This window comes from Hydra vulgaris, chromosome 03 (assembly GCF_038396675.1).
Source record: "Hydra vulgaris chromosome 03, alternate assembly HydraT2T_AEP".
NCBI lineage: Eukaryota > Metazoa > Cnidaria > Hydrozoa > Anthoathecata > Hydridae > Hydra > Hydra vulgaris.
Window position 1 is genome coordinate 3,967,501 of NC_088922.1, and position 26,006 is coordinate 3,993,506.

Sequence of the window (26,006 nt, forward strand, 5' to 3'; positions counted from 1 at the left end):
TATATATATATATATATATTATTTATAATATATATATATATATATATATATATATATATATATATATATATATATATATATATATATATATATGTGTATATATATATATATATATATATACATACTGTCATAATAGTAATAATGATAATAAATGTTATCAAATTATATATGTATTTGCTATAAAATATTTGAAACATGGGTGTTTTTCATTTTAAAAATATAAGCTAATAGATAACCTTAAATCAATTTTACTTTTGAAAACTATTGATAAAATGTTATTTTAACATTCAGTTGTAATTAGTTATTCTATTTATGGTTATTTCAAGGCATGGCTGCATATTATAGACAGAAGAAACATCGTCATTTTAAACAACAAAACCAAAATGAAGTAAAAGCTTTTTATTCAGAAGAAAATTTGGAATATTTGGACACTGCAATTGATTCATCTATTGAAATTGATTCTTCTAGTAATTTAATAACCTATCAATCTGAAAATACTCATATTAATGTTTCTGAACATGATAATAATTTTCTTTTCCAATTTGATTCATCTTTTGATTCAGAATACTTTTCTCATACATTTCCAGATGATAGTTTTTCAGGTAATGAATCTTTTCATAAGCAATCACCTGATTTAACAGAAACAAATTGCCGTGAAAAGTTACAAAAATGGGCGGTAAACCATCGAAGCCATTTGACTGTTGAAACAATTGAAGATTTATTAAAAATACTGAGGGCAGAAAACATTCCTAATTTACCAAAGTCTGCAGTTACATTGTTGCAAACAAAATCAAATAAAAATATAAAGTTAATGAATAGCGCAAAAAACACAATGGGATGTTTTATGTTTCTTGGTATAGAAGAAGGTTTAAATGATGTCATTACTGAGGATTATACTGATAGTGTTATTCGTTTATTATTTAATATCGATGGTTTACCATTATTCGATGGTTCTAATCAACAATTTTGGGCTATCTTTGGACTTATTTTGCACAACGAATATAATTCACAACCATTCATCATAGCTGTTTATAGCGGGGATTCTAAACCACAAAGTGTAGATGTTTTTTTAGAAGATTTTGTCTCTGAAGCAAAATATTTAGTTTTAAATGGAGTAAATATTGGTCAAGTGACCTTTAAAATAGAGGTTGTAGGTTTTTCCTGTAACACACACGCGCCAGATCATTTGTTAAAAAATGTAAAGGACATGGTGGTTATTATGCATGTGAACGTTGCGAGACCAGAGGGACGACAATTAAAAAAAAAAGGGTTTATCCTAGTATGAGATCTAAGCTACGAGCAAAAAGTACTTTTGAAATGAAAAGTCAAATTGAACACCATTTAGGTTCAGGTAAATCCCCATTGTTAGATATACCAGGTTTTGACCCAATTAAATCAATGTTCTTGGATTCTATGCATTTAATTTACCTTGGGGTCATGAAATGGATTATGCAGCAATTAATTGGCACTAAAAAAGTAAACCATAAATGCAAGCTATCTGCGGAAGATATTAAATGTTTAAATTTAAAATTGAAAATCTTAGTGAATTTTGTACCCAAAGAGTTTCAAAGAAAAAAATTTGATATACATAATTTTGCACATTGGAAAGCCACACAATTTCGTTTTTTTTTACATTACTGTGGATCATTGGTACTACGCAATATTCTGCCTAGTCAAATGTATAAACATTTTCTGCTTTTAGTAGTGGCTTGTCGAATACTTTGTGATCCTCAACTTTGTCTTGATAATGTAAACTATGCTAGAGAGTTATTGAGGAAATTCTTTGAGATAACTCCGTCATTTTATGGCACTGGTTCACAGGTAATGAATATACACAATTTAATCCACTTAGCCGATGATGTTGAGTACACTAAGATGTCTTTATCTACAATATCTGCATTTCCTTTTGAAAACCATCTTGGTAAAATTAAACGACTAATTGGAGGAAGAAATAATACTTTAGGTCAGTTGGCTAGAAGAATATCTGAACAAAAAGCCTGTCCAAAATTAAAAAATAAAAATGCAATTAAAAAGAAAGTTCTTATAATGAACTTTAATACTATGCTTGAAGATGATGTTAACTTTAAAGATATAATATATCAAGGAGTTACACTTAGCACTGAAAAGCCAGATGACATTGTAAAAATGTGTTCTGGCCATATTTTTAAAATAACAAGAATCCGAAAAGTGCAACATAATTTTTTTTTGCAAGGTTATATGTTTATGGATGTCAATGATGTTTTTCAGTATCCATGTGCCTCTTCAAAAGTTGGAATAATGAAACTTGGAAGAATATCCACAAATGAAGAAACAATTTCTTTAGAAAATATTGTTAAAAAATGTGTTTTGTTTGAAAGCAACGACAATACATTTGCCATAACTTATCTTCATGATTCATAAAAAAATCTAAAATACATTTGTTAACTTTATATTACATTTATCAATTATTATTGTATAATACTAGGCTGTTTAATCTAACATACAATACAAGTTTGTTATTTAAACTTTTCAATAGATTTATCTTATTTGAATAGCGTTATGAATATTTGAAGGCTTTAAACTATTTTATCTTTAGAATATTTTTTGTTCAGATTTACTGAACGATGACTGTTTATTTTAGTTTGAAATTATCAGTATTCAAAGTAATTAAATTACAGTATTTTGTAAAAGTAATTTTAAATTTAATTTGCTATTTTTATAAGGTATTTAATTAATATGAATCATCAGAAAAGTACTACTCATGTTGTAGTCAAGTTTCTTGAAAAAACATGGAAAAAAAAGCATGGAAAGGAATGTATTGATGTAATTCCAATTTTATGGATGTATTATAAAAAAGACAAATTATTCTGTAAATATCCATCTGAAAATGAGTATCATGCACTTCGTTCAATGAGTAAAATGTCATTAATACCAGGAGTTTTGTGGAAGAGCTTTGAAATTGTTTTAGTTAAAGAAGCAAGTATGTAATTCAAATCTTTATGTAATCAATTTTAAATGCATTTTAACTTAAATGTTGTCATATTAAAAGATATTTATTTACATTATAGAAAGCTATAAACAAGGTGTGCGACGGATGATTAGGGCATGCTCTGAATTTGTAGTACAGAGCAGTAATTTTGAAGATCCGAATAGTTCAGAAGGAGAATCTGTTCCTGTTAAATTAAGCAGCTCTGAACTTGAAGCATCTTTAAAAGATATCTCTTCGTTTAAAGGTATGGTATTTTTTTATTATTGCAAACAAATATTACTTGAAATATTTTTAAAATTGATTTTTTTTTTTTTGTTTTCTTTTTAAATGATATCTATATCTTATCTGTTTTAGAGCATAATATTGAAAGCTCTGGAGATAGTGATATTTCAGAAGATTCCTTTGTTTCGTTTAAAGTAAAGAAAAAATGATCGTCATCTGGTGATGAACAATCTAATGATTCATCGTTCTCGTCCCCCAAAATAAAGAAAATAGCGTCTTCTAAACGTAATACAGAGAAACAAAACCGTATGTTTTCTTTAATAAAAAAAATCCTTATAATTAAAAATTCCCCTTATTGTTGCACACACAAAAAAGCGCGTTAAAGCAATTTTTATTATTCAAAAAATTTATTATTTTCAGAAATGATGAAGAATTCCAGTATATCACATAAAGACACCAGGAAACATTTGAACGACAATAAAACAAATATAAAAGGTAATTCAATTTAATCCTTAGTTTACCTATAAATGTTATTTTAATTTTTTTAAATAAAATCATTTCTAGATATCTATATCTTATCTGTTTTAGAGCGTAGTATTGAAAGCAGTGGAGATAGTGATATTTCAAAAGAGTCCTTTGTTTCATTTAAAGTAAAAAAAAAATGGTCGTCATGTCGTGATGAACAATCTAATGATTCTTCATCCTCGTCCCCCAAAATAAAGAATATAGCGCCTTCTAAATGTAACTCAGAGAAACAAAACCGTATGTTTTCTTTAATAAAAAAAATTCTTTTAATTACAAATAACCGTTATTGTTGCACACACAAAAAAACGCGTTAAAGCAATTTTTATTATTTAAAAAGTTTATTATTTTCAGAAATGATAAAGAATTCCACTATATCACTTGAAGACACCAGGAAAAATTTAAACGACGATAAAACAAATAAAAAAGGTAATGCAATATTATTCTTAGTTTTCATTTAAATATTATTTTCAATGAAATCTTTTTTAGAATGTTGATCATTACTTATAAATGTAATATTCTGAAAATATTTTTTCAGATGTGATACTTAATCCAAATTATAAGTATTGTCGTACATGTGGCTCTGCAGGTTAGGATATTGTCTGAGTTTTTTTACTTACAATTCTTCATTCGTTCTAAAGAATTAATTTAACTTTTCACTTGTATAAGAAAATGACACTATGGAAACCATATTTAAACCACACAAGTGTGGATATGGACGTTAAACATTTGGAAAAAAATTACTTAATGATAATTTAATAATTAATTACTGATTTAGTTATTCAAAATGGTGGTTTTTCTTTACTAATGCAAATATAAAATATATGTTTTCATGACAGCTAAAGATGCTCCTGCGTCGAAAGCTAATCTGGAGTCTGCCAGGAGAAGCATTGAATATCGTATTAGAGAGGAAGCGAAAATCACAAGAACGTTATTTAGTCTTAACAATAACACTGTTAATATCCAAAAAATAATAACCAAACAGACGAATAACGAATTACCATTAAACCATATAGAGAGTTTTCATGATTTCGATAACCAATTGAAGAGTGATGTAGTAATGATTCAAAAACTGGTAAATGATTTAGTATTGATTCAAAAAATGCTAGAAATATTTGTTTTAAGTCTGCTACGAAGTATTGCATTATTAAATATTATTTTTTATATATATTTAATGTTATATTTAATTATTTGATAGTTAGTATACAAATTTTATTTATAGATTAATTTTTTTTTTTTTTAGAAATGCTTCATGATGTTAAATGTGAAAAGTACTTTAAAACTTTCGGAAAATTTATCTTTTGTAATTCCAAAGATTATTTTACCGAATATTCAAGTGCTTTACAGTGCTTTTGGACGAGAGTCAAATGGTGTAAAAAAATTGAATTTTTCTGGCACAGAAACTTACAAATATTTGCTAGGTATATTGTCTTATTTCTAACTTTAACAAACATGAATAAAGTATTATTTTATGTAATTTCTTACCTAACCCTTAAAATACACAGTTTAAATGTTTATTTTAGAAGTAATTACAATAAGATTTCCTGAGATTAACGAAAAACAAATTTCTAGTCAAATAAGTCGCTGGTTTTCAGGTGCGAAGGATAGAGATGGTGGAAAGAAAAATAGATTGTTAAATAAAAAGAGAAGTGAGTGTTGAAAACGAAGACGAAGACGAAGTTCTATAAAAAATTTTTTTTTTTTGAATTATACAAAAAAAAACATTGAAAAATAATATTTTGTTTGTCTTAAAAGATTACCTTGATGCTATAGTGTCATATATATATATATATATATATATATATATATATATATATATATATATATATATATATATATATATATATATATATATATATATATATATATATATATATACATATATATATATATATATATATATATATATATATATATATATATATATATATATATATATATATATATATATATAATTTTCCCAGACAGTTACCGGTAACGGTAACGGCCGTTACAAAACCCAGTACTGGCTACCAGTAGCGCGACAGCTCTCAATTTTTCAAGAAATTTCTTGTAATGCCATTTCTAGTACTTGAGAGTGGAATAGCACCTAAGTGCTATTCCACTCTCAGGTGCTAGCAATGGTTAAGAATAAACAGCTAGTACTGGCAAAACGTTATCATCCCAGATAACTGCCAATGCACAACCAGTACTGGCTACCAGTATTCCGCCAGTGTTAAACAGTACTGGCGCAATACAATGCCGGTTGCGAATTTTTAATTGAGGCAGTACTATGCCATTACCAGATGCCAGCAATGGTTAAGTACTGGCAAAGCGTTATCATGCCATGTAAATGCCAATGCAGAACCAGTACTGACTGCCAGTCTTGCACCAGTATTAGACAGTACTGGCGCTGTACTGCGCCTGTTGTGAATTTTTGCTTGGGTAACGTCGAAAAAATTTTTAAAGTAAATGAAAGAGCTCTTTATTAAATCATAAGGAGGTTTAGGGGGCTATTAAGATATTTTAATCCAATTTTAGTTTTAAACATACCATTTAGATTTTAAATAAACACCTCTTACATATATTTTCCTGGACCTTGTTTTTTTAATGCGAAAATTTTACCAAAGAATTTAAATGGCAACCATTTCCCGTTATAAAAGGTTGTTCATGTGTTGTGATGTAATTTCCATTAGGAATTCATTTTCTGAGTAAAATAACTTTGCAATGTCCGTTGTACGTATTCCGTGTCTTTCTGTGCTCTAAGAAGATCTAAAGGTCAAGTCACAGAACACCGCGTAAGAGCATTTAACTAAGAAGAACGCTTTTTTACTTACTTTAGCGACGCAAAATACGTCCCAAGCTCGCGTTGACCATGATACTCTTTCTTCTCACGCAAGCACTCTAAACACTGCGGCTGCTATATCTGTTGTACCAATCAAATAATAAAATTAAAGCGTATCGAATTCCGATTGGATAAGCTGTTAAAGTTCCACTAGGGAATATGTATTATAAATAATGTTGTTAAGAGCATTTTTGCTTTCTCGCAATCAGCTATCAAGCATCAACGGGTTTGAGCGCTCTTTTCTACTATTTCTTAGAAACTCTTCATTATGTTTAAACTATCTTCTATATTATTTATATATTTTAAATAGATAAATGAATTAAACTTGTTTTACAAATCCACTCTTGCGTAAAACTACATGGAGACCACGGAAAGAATAATTTAAAGTAATTAAAGAATAAATTTAAGTCCACGACAAAGACTTAAATTTAAGATAAAAAAGCCCAAAAATCGAAATTAAGATGCATAATGAAAGAGTCAATTTCTAAATTTGCTTTATTTTGATGACTTATGTTTTTGCTCTTATTTTGTTCTTTATTTTTTATTTACTTAACATTAAGGTTTTACAATTAATTGTGTAGGCATAAACTGCCTGTCAACCTAGTTACATAATACTTGACAATTACAGAGTTTGTATAACTAATAGAAAATAAAATGTGGATTAGTCGTAGAGAAGCCATTCATTTTTTAGATGATTGTCTAGAAGCAGCTTAAACGTTTTTAGAGATAACGCTGATACAATGTCATTAGGAAGAAAGTTCCATTTATTTATTATTCTTAGAGAAAAAAATTCATACGTAAATTTAATCATGAAGATTGTTTTTTTAGTTTATATACATGACAACGAGTAATTGGCTATCTATTTCAAATAATCTTTTCAACAATCTTTGTTCATACGGTCATATAATCCATTGATTAGTTTCGACGATCTTCTTAACTCATTTTCTATTTGTCTTTGAGAAATCCAGAGTTACAGATTGATCCACAGTATTCTAGGTGAGGGTGGACTAGTCCTGAAAATAGCTTTTTGAAGGATAATAAGTCTGGATATGATGTAAAAGTTCTTTTTATTATTCCTATTATTTGTGTGGCTTTGTTGACTTGAATAGTTGCCCAGTGAAAAAGCGCACATGGGATACGCGTGGATTTTTTCCACATGTAACCCATGTGGGGATTATTATTTTGTCCCATGTGGGTTTCATATGGTAAATCCCACATGGATTCCATATGGTAAATCCCATATGGAATACGCGTGGGTTTTTACCATATGTAACCCATATGGGGATTATTATTTTGTCCCATGTGGGTTTCATATGGTAAATCCCACATGGGTTTTATGTGGTAAATCCTACATGGGATATAGGTGGAAAATACGACATGTTATAGATCTTAAATGCCACATATTTTAATCCAAATGGTATAAAAGTAGTCAATACTAGACAAATGAAAGTCCGAATGCTTCTATGATAATTTTTAAAATTCTTTTAAATTAAAAATTTTTTAAATAGTAATTTAAAATCAATCATCGAAGCTTTCAGAGAGGCTTAACTTAATCTGGTATTTGCTACTTTATCCCATTCGGTATTCAAAACGTGTAGCATTTTTGATCTTTTACACGTGATGTTTTCCACCTATAACCTATGTGGGATTTACCTTAAACTATTATGACGAAATTTTATAAAATTAAAAAACGTGTTGCAAAATGAATTTATTTAAAAATAAATGCTATTAATCAATACATCCAAAACGAATATTAAAAATATTATTTTTTCTTTTGCGATTTACACGCCGTTTTTTGTCAATTGAATTAATTAAATCGCTTCGGCTTGTATAATACCAAGGTTTTTAGTATCTTCTAACTTTCTTCAAACATTTTCTAAAAAAAAAGAGAGAGAGAGAAAGAGAGCAATTTTAATAAGGAACCTTATTAGTCGAGCAATTTTAATTATTAGCCAGTTTGAAGTCATTAATGACTACAATATTTCACAAATAATTATTTCCTAATTTATTACTTACAATGACTAACGTTTATGCGTAATGAGCTTGAACCCATGAGGAGAATCCTGAAAAAAAGTGATCAATAAGGATAAGTAGTTAAACAAAAAAACAAAAGCAAAAATGTAAAAACCTACTTTTTCAATGATGTAGACTTCTATAATAACAGGCCTTGACATCGCGCAAAATGCCGTACACGGCATTTTAAAGGCATTTTAATTATTAAAAAAACTTATCGTTAATTTGACAATATTATTACCTTACAAAGTTAACGCCTTGAACCTTACATCAACATCAAGACGATAACAACGTTATCGTCTTGATGTTGGGCTATCTAATTTATAAACCACATCACATTTTAAATTTATATACCACATCACATTTTAAAGATATCTAATTTATAAACCACATCACATTTTAAAGATTTATTAAAAAAGCGCGAACACAAACTTTCGTCTAATGTTAAAAGATGAAAATGTAAACACAGATTAGGAATTGGCCTTCAGTTTAACAACTTTGTTGCGCGATGTCAAGGCCTGTTATTATAGAAGGCCGCGGTCACACAATATAATATTCGGAAACTAATAAACAAACATCTAAATTTCTATAAGTAAATTTATTCTTTGATCATTGCCTTCATATCCTATCTTATTTTCATATCATAATCTATTATGGAATTACTTATATAACATATCACAACAATATTATTAAATTTGTGATGTTCAAATATCATATGAACATTCTCTAACATGTTCATATGATATTTGAATATAGTTCTTGAGTATATTATCTGCAAACAATTGACTGATGCAAGTTCTAATGTTGTCAAAAACCAAGCATGCATGCATGGGACACTGCAGTGTCCCACAAAGAAATGCAGGTTTGAAAGTCAAATTTTCTTTATTTAAAAAAAAAAATAAAATAGGGGGGAGATAAGGAGGTTTCTGTAACTTTTTTTAGGCTCCAAAACTTTTAACTTTATATATAATAAGGTTCATAAAACTTAAGGAACTAACGAAGTACATTGAGGAACAAAAACAGGATATTTACAGAAACTTTTAAATTTTTAATCTGGAGTACCACAGTGTAATTGGGAATAAAGTCTCTGGGTCCAGTATTCAAAGTAATACAATCTAAAGTAATATATAAATTAAATAAAATGCTTTAAAATGCATGCAGTTATACATATAACTCCTGATAGTTAACTATATGTATAACTAGTTATACATAAAATTTATTATATAAACTTATTTTTTAAGGTTATGCTTGAACAAATTAGAACCAATTAATTCAAATTCAAGATTTAGTTCAAGTTCAAGTTATTTGTTCATTGTTTTTTCACTATTTTATATTTATTTGTTCAAATTTGTTAACTAGTACTAATTCTTACTACAGTAAGAATATTTATCATTGTTGAACGTGATTTTATTAGTAACTTAATTTTACTATCAACATATTTTGACAACACCCTTTACATTTTAAATGATGACAGCTTTACTTTTCTATTGATGTTAAATTTTTTATGTTTCAATAACTCAGATTGAATTTTAACTGAATTATTATAAGCTTTGTAAGGGTTTGTTGTATATCAAATGGTGTTGTAAATAAAGTAAAAATAATATATATATACATATATATATATATATATATATATATATATATATATATATATATATATATATATATATATATATATATATATATATATAGTATTTAGGCTATGGGATCATCCATAAATGATGCCAGTAGATAGAGGAGCAGCGTGAGTTTAACAATAATTGACAATAAGAAGGGGATGTTGAGACCAAAATAATGTCAATTAAAAAATTAAATTAAAAAAAAAAGTAAAATATTTTATTTAAAAAAAAGTAAAACTAGCTATGAGCAGGTTTTAGAGGTATTTACACCAACAATGTGATCTAAAAACTTCTTGCTTTTGTTGCTTAAAACTGTAGAGGATCATCGGAAAAACAATTTAAATTCAGAAATTAGCTTGCTTATCTGAAAGAAAAATTTATGTTTTTTTTTTTTACTTTTAGTACTGTTGAGAATAAATGTATAATTGAACCAGAAAAAAATTGATGGTATATGCATTTTTTATATTATATTAACAATTCAGATATACCATCATAATAAGATAACAAAAACTGATATCATTTTTAATGGGAGATAGCAAAAAATTGACTGAGTTTGATAAAGGGTGAAGTTGTTCAACAAACCGGGTCATCATCTGACATCATTATGCATAGATGACCCTACGATTTAAGTAAAATAAGTAATTAATTTGCCATATTTCTCTTTAGAAAGTGTAAGAAAAAAGCATTGTTATGCTGAGAACCTACCTATTGAGCAAGCTTTGACCACCTATTTTATAAATTTGAGAGACAGAAGTGGAAGTGCGAATCACAAAAGAACTAATAACAATCCTCTAAATTGATTTTAACTTTGTAGACTAGCATTAATATAGTATTTAGTAATAATACATGATTTTTATAATTTGTATTTATTTCCATTAATTATCAGTTGTCAGTCTCCATTTTATAAAATGAATTAAAAAACTATTTATTTATAGTATAATAATAATACATAAATACTAGTTTCCTAATGATATTATCATCACAATGTTAATGGTATTCGTTTTAAAGTGAAATTTTGTATCAATTTTATTGTTTTAATGTTATATTTATATATATATATATATATATATATATATATATATATATATATATATATATATATATATATATATATTATTTTTACTTTATTTACAACACCATTTGATATACAACAAACCCCTACAAAGCTTACAATAATTCAGTTAAGATTCAATCTGAGTTATTGAAACGTAATAAATTTAACATCAATAACAACATAAAATCACGTTCAACAACGATAAACATTCTTACTGTAGTAAAATATAGTACTAACTGATAAATTTGAACAAATAAATATAAAATTAACAAAAACAAAGAATAAATAAGAACATTAACTTGAACTTTAACTAAATCTTGAATTTGAATTAATTGGTACTAATTTGTTCAAGCATAACCTTAAAAAATAAGTTTTTATAACAAATTATATGTATAACTAGTTATACATATAGTTAACTATCGGGAGTTATATGTATAACTATATGCATTTTAAAGCATATTATTTTATTTAAACATTACTTAGATCATATTACTTTGAAAACTGGACCCAGAGGCTTTATTATCAATAACACTGTGGTACTCCAGATTAAAAATTGAAAAGTTTCTGTAAATATCCTGTTTTTGTTCCTCAATGTAGTTCGTAAGTCCCTTAAGTCTTAAGGACCTTATTACATCTAAAGTTAAAAGTTTTGGAGCATAAAAAAAGTTACAGAAACCCATCCTATTTTTTTCTTTTTTTAATAAAGAAAATTGGGAACTCTTTGACTTTCAAACTTGCATTTCTTTGTGGGACACTGCAGTGTCCCATGCATGCAAGATTGGTTTTTGACAACATTTCAACTTGCATCAGTTAATTGTTTGCAAATAATTAACTCAAGATCTATATTCAAATAACTATTATATTATCCTAATAATACGTCTATTTGCACAAATTTTAATCTTATTTCTATAAGGAAAGATAAACATTATTCGAGGTACTTACATACTTGCTTGCCATTCTCTTTATTAATATAAAATATTTTCACACAATATAAACGTAACGCAATGCAATGTCGATTTAAAAAAATTTTTTATAGTTTTTTTTTTAGTTTCCAGCTTTCAAATTAATTCCCATGCAAATCCCACAGGAAACCCACGTGGGATTTCCCATGTGTGTAAATACCATATGGTTCCCACATGTAACCCATGTGGGATTACCCACATGGGTTTAAGGTGACAAATTTCCATACGGATACCACATGGGAAAATCCGTCCCACGTAAATCCCATCAATCCCACACGGAACCCACGCGGAACCCATGTGGGACGCGGTTTTATTTTTCACTGGGTGTGTGTTTGGAAAATAATAAGTTCGAATCTATGCGAACATCTAAATCTCGTTCGCAATTTGTGGCTTTAATGTTTACTTATATTTTTTTCTGAATCATACATATTATAAGTATTGGATTTGTTTTTGTTTCCTAAGTGCATTACAGAACATTTATCAATGTTAATTTTTATTCCCCATTTTTGAGACCACGTAACAAGAGCGTCGATCTCATTTTGTAATTCTTGCCCAGATTGAATATTTTAATAGAACGGAAGATTTTGGTGTCGTCAGCGAAAAGAGCAGCTATTGATTTGATTACTTCAGGAATATCGTTGACATGTATAATAAAAAGTAACGCTGAAAGGACGGAGCCTTGGGGAACTCCACTTTTAATGGGTACCCAGTTTGAATAATTACCATTAACAACAACTCTTTGTCTACGGTTTTTCAAAAAGTTTTGAAACCAATATAGTATTGATCCATTTATACCATAAGCTATAAGTTTATAAATAAGAAATTTATGTGGAACTTTGTCAAAGGCTTTTTCAAAATCGAGATAAAATGTTGTCGATGGGAATATTATTATCAAGTGATGATGTCCAATAATTAATTACAGTTAAAAGGTTAGTTAAGCACGAATGATCTGGACGAAATCCATATTGGTGTGGACTTAATGAGTTATTGTTAACTAGGTCTGTCATAATATGATTTTTTATAATTTTTATATATAATAATTTTTTATAATTATAATTATAAGTACAAGTTATACTGAAAGGTCTACAGTTAAGTGCTTTTGATCTGTCTCCTTTTTTGAATTTGGGTGTAATTGTTGCGTCTTTCCATACTTGGGGTGTTGATCCATTCTCAAGGGTTTTGTTAAAAATAGTCGATAGATGTTTAGACATTTCAAAGTAAGTTTTTTTAAATATTATTGAGTGTAATGCATCAGGGCCTGGTGATTTAGATGAGTTTAGACTTATGAGGTATGTTTCGATATTTTCTGGACTTAGATCAATATTGTTTCTTAGTGGATTTACATTTTTATATGTTAGGTCAAATGGTGGTGTTGCTATTATTTTTTTGTTTGAAAAAGTATTAGCAAAAAAACTATTGAATAGATGAGCTTTATCTAGATCAGTAGTTGCAACAACATTATTGTATTGGATGTCAGGAAATGCTTCTTTGTTTTTTCTTTTTGATTTGACATACGAGTAAAATGCTTTTGGATTTTGGATGCTTTCTGCATGCTGCTTTTGTTTTGTTTCGTGAAATGCGGTACTTGTTATATGTTTCTTCATTTCTGTTCAATATATTGTGACAATATTTCTCTTGTTTAAATTTAAGTTCATTGATAATTTGAAAATTAATCCATTTTGAGCGTTTTATATTTTTAAAGTTAGATTTTGGTATATTATTGTTGATAATAGTTTTAAGTTTATTAAAAAAGATACTCCATAGTTGGTCTGAGTTGGATGTTGGACAGAGTTTAATATTTGCAAGGTCTTCAATATATTTGTCATAGTTCCCTTTTGTGTATAAATGTTTTGTATGGTATTGTAGTATATTTATAGTAGATTCAATCGACACAGTAAAGTAGAGTAGTTGATGATGACTTTTGCCAACGGGTGCAAGATGAGTTAAAAAGGAAATCATGTTTTCATCAGAAGTAAATAAGAGGTCAACTATAGAAGGACTTTGATTTTTTCTGATGTGTGGTGCTTTTGAAGTATGTTGGGTTAAAAAAGAATCGCGAATATTTTCAGTAAATTTAATTGATTTAGAGGAATTTGTAATAGGTTGTTTTGGATTTTCCCAGCTGATATCTGGGTAGTTAAAATCTCCAATAATAAGAATGTTTGGATATTTGTTTGAAAGTTTGGCAATGTGTTGATTTATGCAGTTAGTGTTTTCACCGTTACTATTTGGTGATCTGTAATATAAACTTAACAATAACTTAGAAGTTTTCGTTGTAATTTCACAACTGAGCGATTCAAATGGAAATATATCTAAGTTTATTAGGGATGACTTTAGTTTGCTATGTATAAATATTGCTAAACCTCTTCGGCAAGAACTATAGTTGTGATTTTTATGTAGTAAGTAATTTTCAATAGCAAACTCGAGATCATTAACTTCAACTTTTTTATTTTTAGGCAGAGTTTCTGTTGAAAAAATAATTTCCGGTTTCAGATTGTTTACAATTTAATTGAGCTCATGGCGTTTATTTAATAAGGAGTCAATGTTTGCGTATATAGCTTTGATGGATTTAATTTCAGTAATTTTTTAATGGTTCGAAAATTAATCCAAATTTTTATAGTTTTTTTATATTTCTTATTTACTAAAATTAAGTTTGATGACTTCGTTGCGCCTAATGCAACATTGAAAGGGTGAGTTTGGTTCATTTTCTTGGAGTATTTGGTTTTTCTTATTTCTTTCTTTTTTAAGTTGAGAATCGATTTGCCTTTCGGCAAGTGTCATATCTGGATTAATGAATGACATTTGTTTATTTTATGTTTTTGCGTAATTCATTAGTGGCAAGTAAAACTTTATTGCGTTCGCTGTTTTCATTAAGTACAGCAATAATGGGCAGAGGAGTTTTTGAATCTTTTTTGTTTTTTAATCTTATTATTTTAATAGGTTTTTCATCGCCTTTACCAATTTTCTCAAATATCTCGTCAATTATTTTTTTATCGTCGTTGTTTTTTTCAAGTTCATTTAAATTATTTGATTCTGGAATTCCAAAAACGATAATATTCTTTTCACGCTAATTTTTTCTCTTCCTGTTCAGATAATATAGTTTTGGTATTTGAGTTTACAACAATAGGTATTTTAATATAATATTTATTTTTGTTATAAAGATTTGACCAAAATGTAGCTGAACTATTTTCGGTTTCTTTTTTCGATTCTAATAATTCAATTCTTTTTATAAGTCTTTGAATAGTTTCATTTTAATCACGTATAATATCGGATAGTTCCGAACAGCTAAGTTTACCTTGCTTATTCATGAATATTGTTATGACGTCGTGTTGATTTTATGAAATTAATAATGAATAAATAATAATAATGTAAAATATCAAAATAATAACAGTAACAATAATAACAATAATAGTAAAATAAAATTTACAACTTAATAAATCTCAAAGAAAAAAATATTTATTATATTATATTTATTATGTTATATAAATTTTATAAAGAAACAAAAAAATATAGACTAAAAAATAAATTGAAAAAAAAAAAAAAAGAAAAATGGTATAGAAAAACAGAGAAGTTTATAAAAATTAGCAAACAAAACGGAAAATAAAAAAATAAATTTTTTTTTTTAAAATTCAAATTTAGATAAAACGTTGAATGCGGATGACTCAATGAAAATAATAAGTTCGAATCTATGTGAACACCTAAATCTCATTCGCAACTTGTGGTTTTAATGTTTCCTCCTATATTTATTCATTGAATGTTTTAAACTTTATAAAAAATGTCGTTCTTGGCTTGGGAAGCCAGGAACGACATTTTTGGGATTTAATTTAAAGCTAAATTGATTAAGAATAGAATTTTGGATTCTAAAATTTAGAATGTTTTTTTTTGTCGTTAGTACGAAGGAAAATTCTTTTAGCTATCCTAATGCTCCTCCGTAACCTTTAAGTAGAGTAAGTCTTTGCCAGGCTTGACATTTTTTAATAAGTGCAATTGATCTTCACGTTTAAGGTAGCCAAATTCGAGTTACCAAATTCGAGGAGTTCATTTCGGGTTAAATTATAATCCCAGTCACCAAGTGATTGAAACATCATTCTTTCTGTTTTATTTGAGAGTACCGTTGTTATACCTGAGCCATGGGAAACTTTTAAATTTATTCGAATTTATTTTTATTTTTTTCATACCCAAATTGGTTTAGTTTTTATTTGATAATTTCGATCAATATGCGAAATGGTATGGTCTATAGTTTGATATGGTTTTACTCTATCTTTTTTTTTCATTTAAAGTTCATGTTTTACAATTCTTAAACCCAAAGATATTGTTGGTTCAGCTTAGGAACAGCATCAATTATTCGTAAAAATATTTTCATAGAAATGAATAAAATTGTTATCAGTAAGCATTAAGTCCAAGCTTTTTTTTCCGATTCTCAGTCGCTATCAGGGTGATCTTTTATTTAGTAGCCAGGAATACAGCTTGTTATAAAACTTATTCAAATCTGCAGAAATAATTTCTTTTAATTTGGTTACATCTTCCACCTTTACATTTGTTCCACTACCTTTTTGGAGTGTAACCTTGAAATTAGGGTAAGCCAAACTATGTACCTGTTGTACAGCACCAGTATGTTTAGCTATAAAAAAATGTATGACCGGCAAAATTATTTATATTAGTGAAAACTTGATTAAGGTTTTTTTTATCATGGCCATCTACAAAATGAAATAGGTTACGCATAGCAAGTGAACCTTTTTTTCCTTTGGGGTATTTTTATCCTTAGTTTCTGCAGAAACACAAAACTTTTTGTATTGTTTGGTGCACCAATTCAGTTGCACCTACTATTTCTTTCACAGTAAACTTTTTTGAGCTGAAGCAAATACTTAGACTAGCCTAGTCTAAATGTTTGCTGGCTTATACTTAGGATTAGAGCAGGAATACTTTATATAAGTAAGGTATAAGCTTGGTATAAGCCAAATAAAGTTCTTGACCGAGGTATTTTGAATTATGCGATGATATAATATTTTAAAATATTCAACACTCATTTAGTATAAACATTCATTTAAAATGATCTAGATTGAATAATAATTTTAAGCATACACAATCTCTTCTTTTCTAAAACTAATTGCATAAAATCGTAAACGCAACAATTATATAAACTGAATGTCTTACCGGAAAATATATAAACAATGTTAATTACATGTATGACGTATTATACATAGATGTCTTAAGATTTAGCTTTACCTGCAGGGTACTTTGGTGTAACTTCATTTTCTTTGTGATTGATGAATGATAGTCCCATTAAACGAGCTTGTTTTAATCTTGTTTTGCTTGTACTCTCTTTCTTTCCTTTTTCTCGGACTGGGAAAATCAGGATATTCCATGACAAAACTATTTATTATATATAAAAAAAAAAAATGCAAAACTTTATAGCAGCAACTGTGGCAAATAGTTGATTTTCAAGCCGCGCAGGAGAGTAATTTTTTAAAAAGGGTGTATTTTAAGCAAATTCACCCTTTTAATAAAAACAAAAGTTCTCGGCTGACTTTACTTGAAATGGAAGATGACATTCAAAGAATCTAATGAAGATATCTTCAAAAAACACTAATCATTGAAAAATTGTTTTGCCAAAAATGTCAAATCAGCCCTTTTAAAAAACACTTGTTCAAATATCCAATCCAAAACTCGTGTAAACAGACTCATATGTTTTAGGTATAAGATTTACTTAGTTAACAGAGCCAACACACGCCTTCTTACAAATTTTTTCAAACTAAAAATGATTAACGCAACTATCTTTAGCTATCTTTTGGAACTATCGTTCTCGTTTCTATCGCAATTTTTGCTACTTGCTGCATTACACATTTTAAAGTATTTTTACATTTAATTGACAGTTTGTGCTGTCAATCTATTTTTGTTGTTGTTGTTGTTGTTGTTGTTGTTGTTGTTGTTGTTGTTGTTGTTGTTGTTGAACATCAAGTGTTCTACAAAGTGAACAAATAAATGGGATTTTAGTGCATCGAAGATCTTTATTCTCAAAAACAGTCTTCCGACTTTTTCTTATTGAATCTACATAAAATTACTCTTTGAATTAAATTTGTAACTACAAGACTCATAAAAAATGTTAAAAAGTTTAATACAAGAAAAATAAAAATATGTAACTGTTAAAAAATATAAAAATAATGCAAATTATGTTTTGATATAAATGTTTAATGCAACTTATATTACAAAGATAACATTAAAAGCGCTGTAACAAATATTTGTAGGGACTTTCTGTCACGGATTTATTTCTCTAATTTCTCTGGAATAAAATTGTCCAGCCTAATTTTGATTCATCTATCTCTTTTTCTGTTTTTGAAAGCATGTTAAAAAATTTTTATTTTTTTAACGAATAATATATTGAAATACCTTTGAGATATTATTTTAACCATTTATTATTTCAAATATATTTATATTGTAATTTTTATATTGTTTTGGAGACAAGATCGATATGGTCTTCTTTCAGTTTCCAAGTTTATATGTTTATATTACATGATTCAAAAGTAGGTTTTTCTTCGCATGCGCACTAATAGCTCGCGAAATCGTTCTAGGTCTGTGTTTTTTTCAGAATCGCAAACCTACTTTTGGATCATCCGAAAAATAGTTAACCTTCCTAACATAAAAACGCCCAATAACGACAAAAAAAAAATCCAATTAACTTAAAAATGACACTTTGTGGTGGAACTAGTGAAAGTAAACCTGCAGATGATGAAGTTAAAGCGATCATTGAAAAAGTAAATTGTATAATATATATATGTATATATATATATATATATATATATATATATATATATATATATATATATATATATATATATATATATATATATATATATATATATATATATATATATATATATATATATATATATATATGTATATAATATATATATATATATATATATATATATATTTATATATATTTATATATATATATATATATATATATATATATATATATATATATTATTTGTATATATAATTTAAATGAAAAGAAAACGAACTTTCTAATGGAACTTGAAGTTTAAATTATAAAGTTAACTTATTAAATAACTTTATAATGAAATATTATTATTCTATTTAAATATATATATATATATATATATATATATATATATATATATATATATATATATATATATATATATATATATATATATATATATATATATGTATGTATATATAGACGGAAAAACACACAAAAAACTAACAGTTCTATTTGTGTTAATAAGTTGTAAAAAATCATGTAGTTATTTTTATTTAATCTTTTCAAAAAATCAATTATATATATATATATATATATATATATATATATATATATATATATATATATATATATATATATATATATATATATATATATATATCATTATGTGAGTATGAAGTTCTTTATATTAGTAAAAATTCATTTTTACTAATATATATTATATATATTTGTAAAAATGAATTTTTACTAATATAAAGAACTATTATATAGTTATATCATTCCATTAAAAATCCATACCTATTATAATCTTAGGTTGAGTAAACAATTTTTTTTCACTATTGTTTTATAGTGGATTCCAAAAAAAATGTGGTGGTTTTTAATTAAATGAATAGTATTATGTTACTGAATGTAAAAGTATTTTAGATGTTAAATATGAGTTCAAGAACTGCAAAATGGTCATATTATAATAAGCTGAAGTTGTTTTTAAATTAAATGTCAAATTGTGTCAACTTTTTAAAATGTTTTTATGAATGGTTGAACTAGTAAAAAGTTTTCAGATCTTAAATATGTTTGCCTTAAGCATTTTACCAGCAACCAACTAAAAAAAGTATTTGGAAAACTACAACAAAGATTACCTTTAGTACTTAATTTATAAATGTCCAGGAAACACTGGAAATAGTTTAGGTTAACAAAAGACAAAACTTTGTCTGAATGTTTGCATAATTGCTGATGGTTTAGAATCAGATGAATTTATTTGTACATTTTATGATTTCCCCGTGCGTTCTGATGCTATTAACATGTTTAAAAAAAAGATCTTTTGCTATTTCTAATGAAATGAATTTTGCACTTGAAGTTTCTATTTTTTCCATGCTTTATATAAGGTTACTTTCTATATATGTTTGTGTGCCACAAAATTTGAAATCAATTTTTGAAAGCTTTTTTCTCAACCAATTTTGCTCAAATTTTGCACACTTAATCATTTTCGATGACAATACAAGGAAATGGAAAAATTTGACCAAAAAAAGTTAATTAAGTTAACAAAAATTTAATTTGTATTTTCCCATACATTTTATTTATTTGATATGAATTGCATATTACGTCACAAAAATCATTGATTTGCAAATTATTTGCAGTTTCGAAGACATTAAAGCGCAGCGATTCAAAACCTATTGTTTTTTAAGTCTTAAGTTATTAAGTTAAAAAAGAAAAATTTAGTAAAAACAGTAATTTTTAAATTTTTTTTTAAAAAAAAACAGTAATTTTTCCTTCTACAAAAGATAATAAAAAAAGAATTTCTATGCCCAATAGAATTCTGCTTGCATAAAGCATGGATTTGAAAAAAGAATTTTTTTTTTGATTTACTAGTTTAGTTTTCAAATTTTATTAAAAGTTAAATTTACCTGCCAACATGCATGCAATCTTGCATCAAGGTTATTTACATTATTTTGCTTTTAATTTTTATTTAATTTTGTTTTTATATGACAAATGTCTTATTTAAATAAAAATTATGGAAACCTATATCAACCTCAGAAATGCAGGACCATGAGGTATGTTAAACATAAAAAAAAAGTTTTAATAATTATAATAAGTTAAAGTTATGACTTTTATTTTATATATTTGCTTTTAACATAGAATAGTTCATTAAAATGAATAATTAAAACAATGTAAATGATGATATATCAAATATAGAGGTGAATGGAATGTTAATAGGAAAAACTATCCAATAATATTTGGAAAAGGTTGTTCTGCCCATATAATCAATCTTTTTATAAAAGATGTTTGCCTTTTGTCCTAATTTTACATATATTTTAGGCAAGTCTGGAAAACAGATAGCATTTGTTATTGTTAACAAAGAGGATTCTGAGGTATGGTGGATCCTGGTATCTGATGAGATGTTTAAGGTGCAAGTAAATTTCCAAATTTACTTGTACCTAAATATCTCATCAGATGAGCCAAGGTTGCTCAAATAGTTGTTAATATTCTGACTTCTCGAGCTGCAAGTGAACAATTATGAAGTTTTTATAATTTTATAAATAGAGTAAACTGGGGTAAGAGTAAACGAAAAAAAAAAGTGAACGGATCAGCAATTTTGTTTTTTTTGCATTTATTGAAAGCTAAAACTAAAAATCTTTAAAAATGTGAGGCACCATTTTGTAGAGAATTTTGTGCTCTATTTAAAGGTGTAAAAGTTATTTTAAAAAATTTAATTTTGCCTTAGCAAACGTCAAAATTCTCACCCTTGTAAAAAAAAAGTTTTTCTAAAAAATCAACTTTAAAACTCACAAAACTAAAATTAAATTTTACTAAACAAAAAAGGCTGTTTTATAGAAAATTTTATGACGATCAAGATTTTCTTTTCAAAATTGAATTTGTTAGTTCTGGAAAAAAGTTATGAGCAAAAACCCGATATAAATGTTTTTTGGGGAAAAGTAAACATGGTAATTGCTCACACTTATGCATTAGGATGAGTGTGGTTAAACTAGTTAATAGTTATTAATTATTTAAAATGTAAACAAATATGGCAGCCTTTGCTATTTATCTAAAAAATTTTAAAACAAAATGACTTGTACTTACATTTGTAAAACGCAAACAACTTACAATAAAGAGCAATTGCAACTTGCAATAGAACAAATCAAAAAAAGGAGAAATATCACTCAGTAAAGCTTCAGAGGCATACAATATACTAAAGGCAACTCTTCACAAGCGTGTTCACAACAAAGTCCAATCACATGATAGAGGTACAACTACCATGCTAAGTACAGCATTTGAATTTGTTCTTGTTTCAGTACTTATCAGTTTAGCCGATTGGGGTTTCGGCAGAACATTCACAGATGCCATTGCAATTTATGAAGAGTTTTTTTGCATGAAAAAATGCCATGAACCTGCTTCTGTCAATGAAACAACTTTTTTAAAATTAATAAATAGTTTTTTTTGTATATTTGATTAAAATAGTTTTTTGTAAACTTAACTTCTAATAAGATTAGTTTTCATTCTATTTTTAATTAACTTTGCTTGATTTTTTTAATATCCTTATTTAGTTTTGATTTTCCTAATATCTTAAAAAATTGTTGTTAAACATTAACTATTTACTTTTCCCCAGTTATAAGGGGAAAAGTAAACGTTTTTTTTCTTCATAAAAATCTATTTTTTTAAGGTTTTCAAAATATTTTTTCTTAATTTTTATATATTTATATAATGTAAAAAATTCTCTTTAAAACAAAAAAATAAATAAACAAAATATTTTTTCTTTAAAAAAATATTTGAATTTGAGGTTAAACCGTTTACTCTTACCCCAGTTAACTCTCTCTCTCTATATATATTTTTTGTTTTTGTTTATTTTCTTTGATGCAATCTTTATACAAATATATTATTTTAAAAAAAATACAAAAAAAAGATTTTGTTAATAATTGTGGAAAATTAAAGAAGACTGTGAGTCTGAAGAAATTATTAAGTTAAATGTGTTAAATAATTGCTTGTTTTTAAAGAATTTACATAAGGATTTAAATTAAAAAGATGAAATATTGATTTTATAAACATTGTGCTTTTATACACGAAGTAAAGTCTGTAACAATACCTCCCAACAAAAATATATTGATAAAAATATTGCATAACTTTGATGACTTAAACTTGAGTTAAAGTTGGCTCCTAAACTAAAATCTTAAACTTAGTTTAAACTTTTCACTCCGTTAAAACTAATACTTTTCTTTGGATAGGATCTGTTGTATTGTTTGGGTGCTTGTAGTTTCGTTAATTAGGCTTTCTAAGAGGTTGACTCCTAAGAATGTTACTGATATATGTAAATAAATACCATGTATAGTATCTCTGCTGTTTTAATGGTTGTAAGTTTTAATGGCTGTAAAATTTACTGAATCTTTGTCAAATAGTCAAAGTCACAATTTCATTTTTTACAATCTGATCTTACATAACTCTACTTTTTATATTTGTTGTAAAATTCTTGATTAAACATTATTTGGAAGTTTTACTTTAGAATAGAATAGTCATTTTTTATAAAAATAAATCAATTGTGTGTGTGTGTGTGTGTTTATATATATATATATATATATATATATATATATATATATATATATATATATATATATATATATATATATATATACATACACACATTTAAATAAAATTAAAGTGCATATTTATATTAATATTCATTAATCATTTAAAAATATTTATCATCCAGATATTTAACGATTCCTTAACCTTATTAGAGTTACAAGAGAAAAATATTCTAAAACAAGTTTTGTTTGAATTAAAATTCACTAACTATCATAATACTCAAGCAGTCACAGAAAAGAGATTCAAGATTGACTTAAATAAAAGCTTCCATGCCCACCTGAACCCAGGAGATTGTAAAAGACTTATAATATTAGATAATTTTCAGACAAAATAAAATCAGCCTAAGAACAATCTCAAAATCAATCTCCTCTTGTGTGCTTAATACAAGTAAAGTGGGAATTTTAGTCCAGATCTAATAAATGAGGTGATCTTAATAAAAGGGTGGGTGGCAATTTTTTACAGAACACGAACAAAATAATTTAGTTTTAGTGTGGTTTGTGGTCAAATGTACTTTTTTACCAGTTGTTTCATCATAATTTAATTTAATTAAAATTTAATTAGAATTTGATGAAAAATGTAAAAAAAAACAATTTTTTGAAAAATTAAAATATATTTCAAGGCTAGAAGGGAGGTTAGTGATAGTAGAAACTACTGAACAGAAATGTTATATACAAATACATTTTATTCTTTAGATAAAAGATCAGGTATTGGGTAAAGTCAACCAGTCTTTGGACCAATATGAAGCTGTATCATATAAAACTCAAGTTGTTGCTGGAACAAATTTTTTTATAAAGGTTTTTATTTTTTTAATTTTTTTTTTCTTGAATATTCAATAAATACTAAATATTATTACTTATAATATTACTGAATATTATTGTTTACAATATTACTGAATATTATTGTTTACAATATTACTGAATATTATTGTTTACAATATTACTGAATATTATTGTTTACAATATTACTGATTATTATTGTTTACAATATTACTGAATAATTAACATGTTTACTTTTTTTCATTAACTTTTTTAAAGTATCAAAATTTATTTAATAAAAAGTCAAAATTAACAAAAAATTATTACAAAATTTAATCTTTATATTGTCATTTTACCCTGGTTTAGTGCATATATTGTTTAAATGGTTTCCATAGTGTTCACATAACTTGATCTTGTGAATCTTTTTCTTAACTTATTGTGTCATCTGTTACATATGCTATCTTTTGCATATATGTGATGTAAGGCTAACCTTATTTTTGAAACATTTTTCAAGTTTCTTAACTTTTTCTTTTGAAGTATTTGTATCATACTGACAAATATCTCTCAGCTTTTTCTGGCATACCTTGCATACCACTAAAATTGTTTTAGATTAATTTTTGACTTGAATCAAGCATAAACTGTCTTCCTAACTTTTCCGAACTCTTACAATAAACTAAACTTTCAAGAGAGAGTGTCCAAAACAAATGTGAACAACTGATCACTTTGGACTTTACTCTCTATATTACCATGGTATATCTTTCATGGACTTAAACATAACTATTATGATCCAACTTTTTTTTTTCTTTCTTAATAATTTCAATTGCTTTTTCAAGTTCACATAGGCTATCAAGTCCTCCTGTCCTAAAACCTAATGTTATTTTGACGGTCAGCAAACCATTTTTACTTTTTTTTTAAATATTTTTTAATGAAATCACCAAGACAATCATGCAACCTGATGTTGCGATAATTCACTATAACGCTTTATAAACAGTTTTTTGTTTTGTTCTTATATTCATATCATATTGTACGATTGCATATATAATGCATTAATCATAAATGCAAGCATATTGCAATCATTGTAGAATGAAAATAAAGTATAGAATTCGCAATGAAAAATTTTTTATTATTAGAGTGGTAAATCATGTTTTTGAATCTTTTAACTATAAATCAAATTTCTAATTTTCTGTTACTAATTTTAGGTTAAAACGGGCGACAACAAATTTATTCATTTGCGGGTGTTTCGACCTCTGCCACCGAACTTTGAGAATTTTCAGTTACACTCTGTTCAAGAAAATAAATCACACGAAGATGAAATTTCTTACTTTTGAATGTTTAATTATTTATTTAGAAAAATTCAAGTTGATTTCTATTTTAGCACAATTTTTATAGTTAATCGAATGATTGTTTATTATTTTGTAAGTTTATTACCTTTTTATTATTTAAAGATTAAATTGAATTAGCCTATTACGTTTTTATTCTTTTTTGTTTGTTTGTTTAAAATTGATTTAAAAAAATTAGATCAATCATTGAGCTGAAGAACAAGACAACAATATTATACGTACATTGACACAACCTTTTTATAAGTATAAACGCTTAGACAGATTTAGGACATATTATACATGATATATCATGTTATATATGCGATGTGATATATATCACGAGTCAAAATTGATGGCGTAGTATATATTCGCATCATGTATTGTAGTTTTTTTGTAAGTTATTTATGATACAAAACTTACAGTAGTATATTGAATCATGTTTGTGTATATCA

General features: G+C 26.5%; 2 protein-coding genes and 1 long non-coding RNA gene across 3 annotated transcripts; 2 read left to right on the top strand and 1 right to left on the bottom strand.

Moving 5' to 3' along the window:
• Positions 1–2,589: 2,589 nt before the first annotated feature.
• LOC136077876 (uncharacterized) lies at positions 2,590–5,447 on the top strand. Its single transcript, XM_065792099.1, has 10 exons — positions 2,590–2,959; positions 3,048–3,212; positions 3,323–3,496; positions 3,611–3,685; positions 3,779–3,952; positions 4,067–4,141; positions 4,251–4,301; positions 4,552–4,787; positions 4,956–5,133; positions 5,236–5,447. Exons 4-10 carry the CDS (start codon positions 3,613–3,615, stop codon positions 5,370–5,372), a joined length of 924 nt encoding a protein of 307 aa, XP_065648171.1. The 5' UTR covers positions 2,590–2,959; positions 3,048–3,212; positions 3,323–3,496; positions 3,611–3,612; the 3' UTR covers positions 5,373–5,447.
• A 2,782-nt stretch (positions 5,448–8,229) lies between these two features.
• Positions 8,230–12,498, bottom strand: LOC136077622 (uncharacterized). Its single transcript, XR_010637128.1, has 3 exons — positions 12,165–12,498; positions 8,553–8,599; positions 8,230–8,412 (listed from the first exon to the last, which is right to left on the bottom strand). It is a non-coding gene; the product is annotated as an uncharacterized LOC136077622 (long non-coding RNA).
• Positions 12,499–18,775: 6,277 nt separating this feature from the next.
• Positions 18,776–25,699, top strand: LOC105850057 (cystatin-A). Its single transcript, XM_065792103.1, has 3 exons — positions 18,776–18,936; positions 24,173–24,274; positions 25,435–25,699. The coding sequence occupies exons 1-3, from the start codon at positions 18,868–18,870 to the stop codon at positions 25,561–25,563; spliced, it is 300 nt and encodes a 99-aa protein (XP_065648175.1). The 5' UTR covers positions 18,776–18,867; the 3' UTR covers positions 25,564–25,699.
• Positions 25,700–26,006: the final 307 nt, after the last annotated feature.

Excerpts from the sequence above, each read along its gene's own strand:
- LOC105850057 (XM_065792103.1), top strand. The coding sequence starts at position 18,868 with ATGACACTTTGTGGTGGAACTAGTGAAAGTAAACCTGCAGATGATGAA. Across the intron at positions 18,937-24,172 it reads TTAAAGCGATCATTGAAAAA|ATAAAAGATCAGGTATTGGG; the intron begins GTAAATTGTATA and ends TTTATTCTTTAG. Across the intron at positions 24,275-25,434 it reads GAACAAATTTTTTTATAAAG|GTTAAAACGGGCGACAACAA; the intron begins GTTTTTATTTTT and ends TACTAATTTTAG.
- LOC136077876 (XM_065792099.1), top strand. The coding sequence starts at position 3,613 with ATGATGAAGAATTCCAGTATATCACATAAAGACACCAGGAAACATTTG. Across the intron at positions 4,142-4,250 it reads CGATAAAACAAATAAAAAAG|ATGTGATACTTAATCCAAAT; the intron begins GTAATGCAATAT and ends ATATTTTTTCAG. Across the intron at positions 4,302-4,551 it reads TCGTACATGTGGCTCTGCAG|CTAAAGATGCTCCTGCGTCG; the intron begins GTTAGGATATTG and ends TTTTCATGACAG.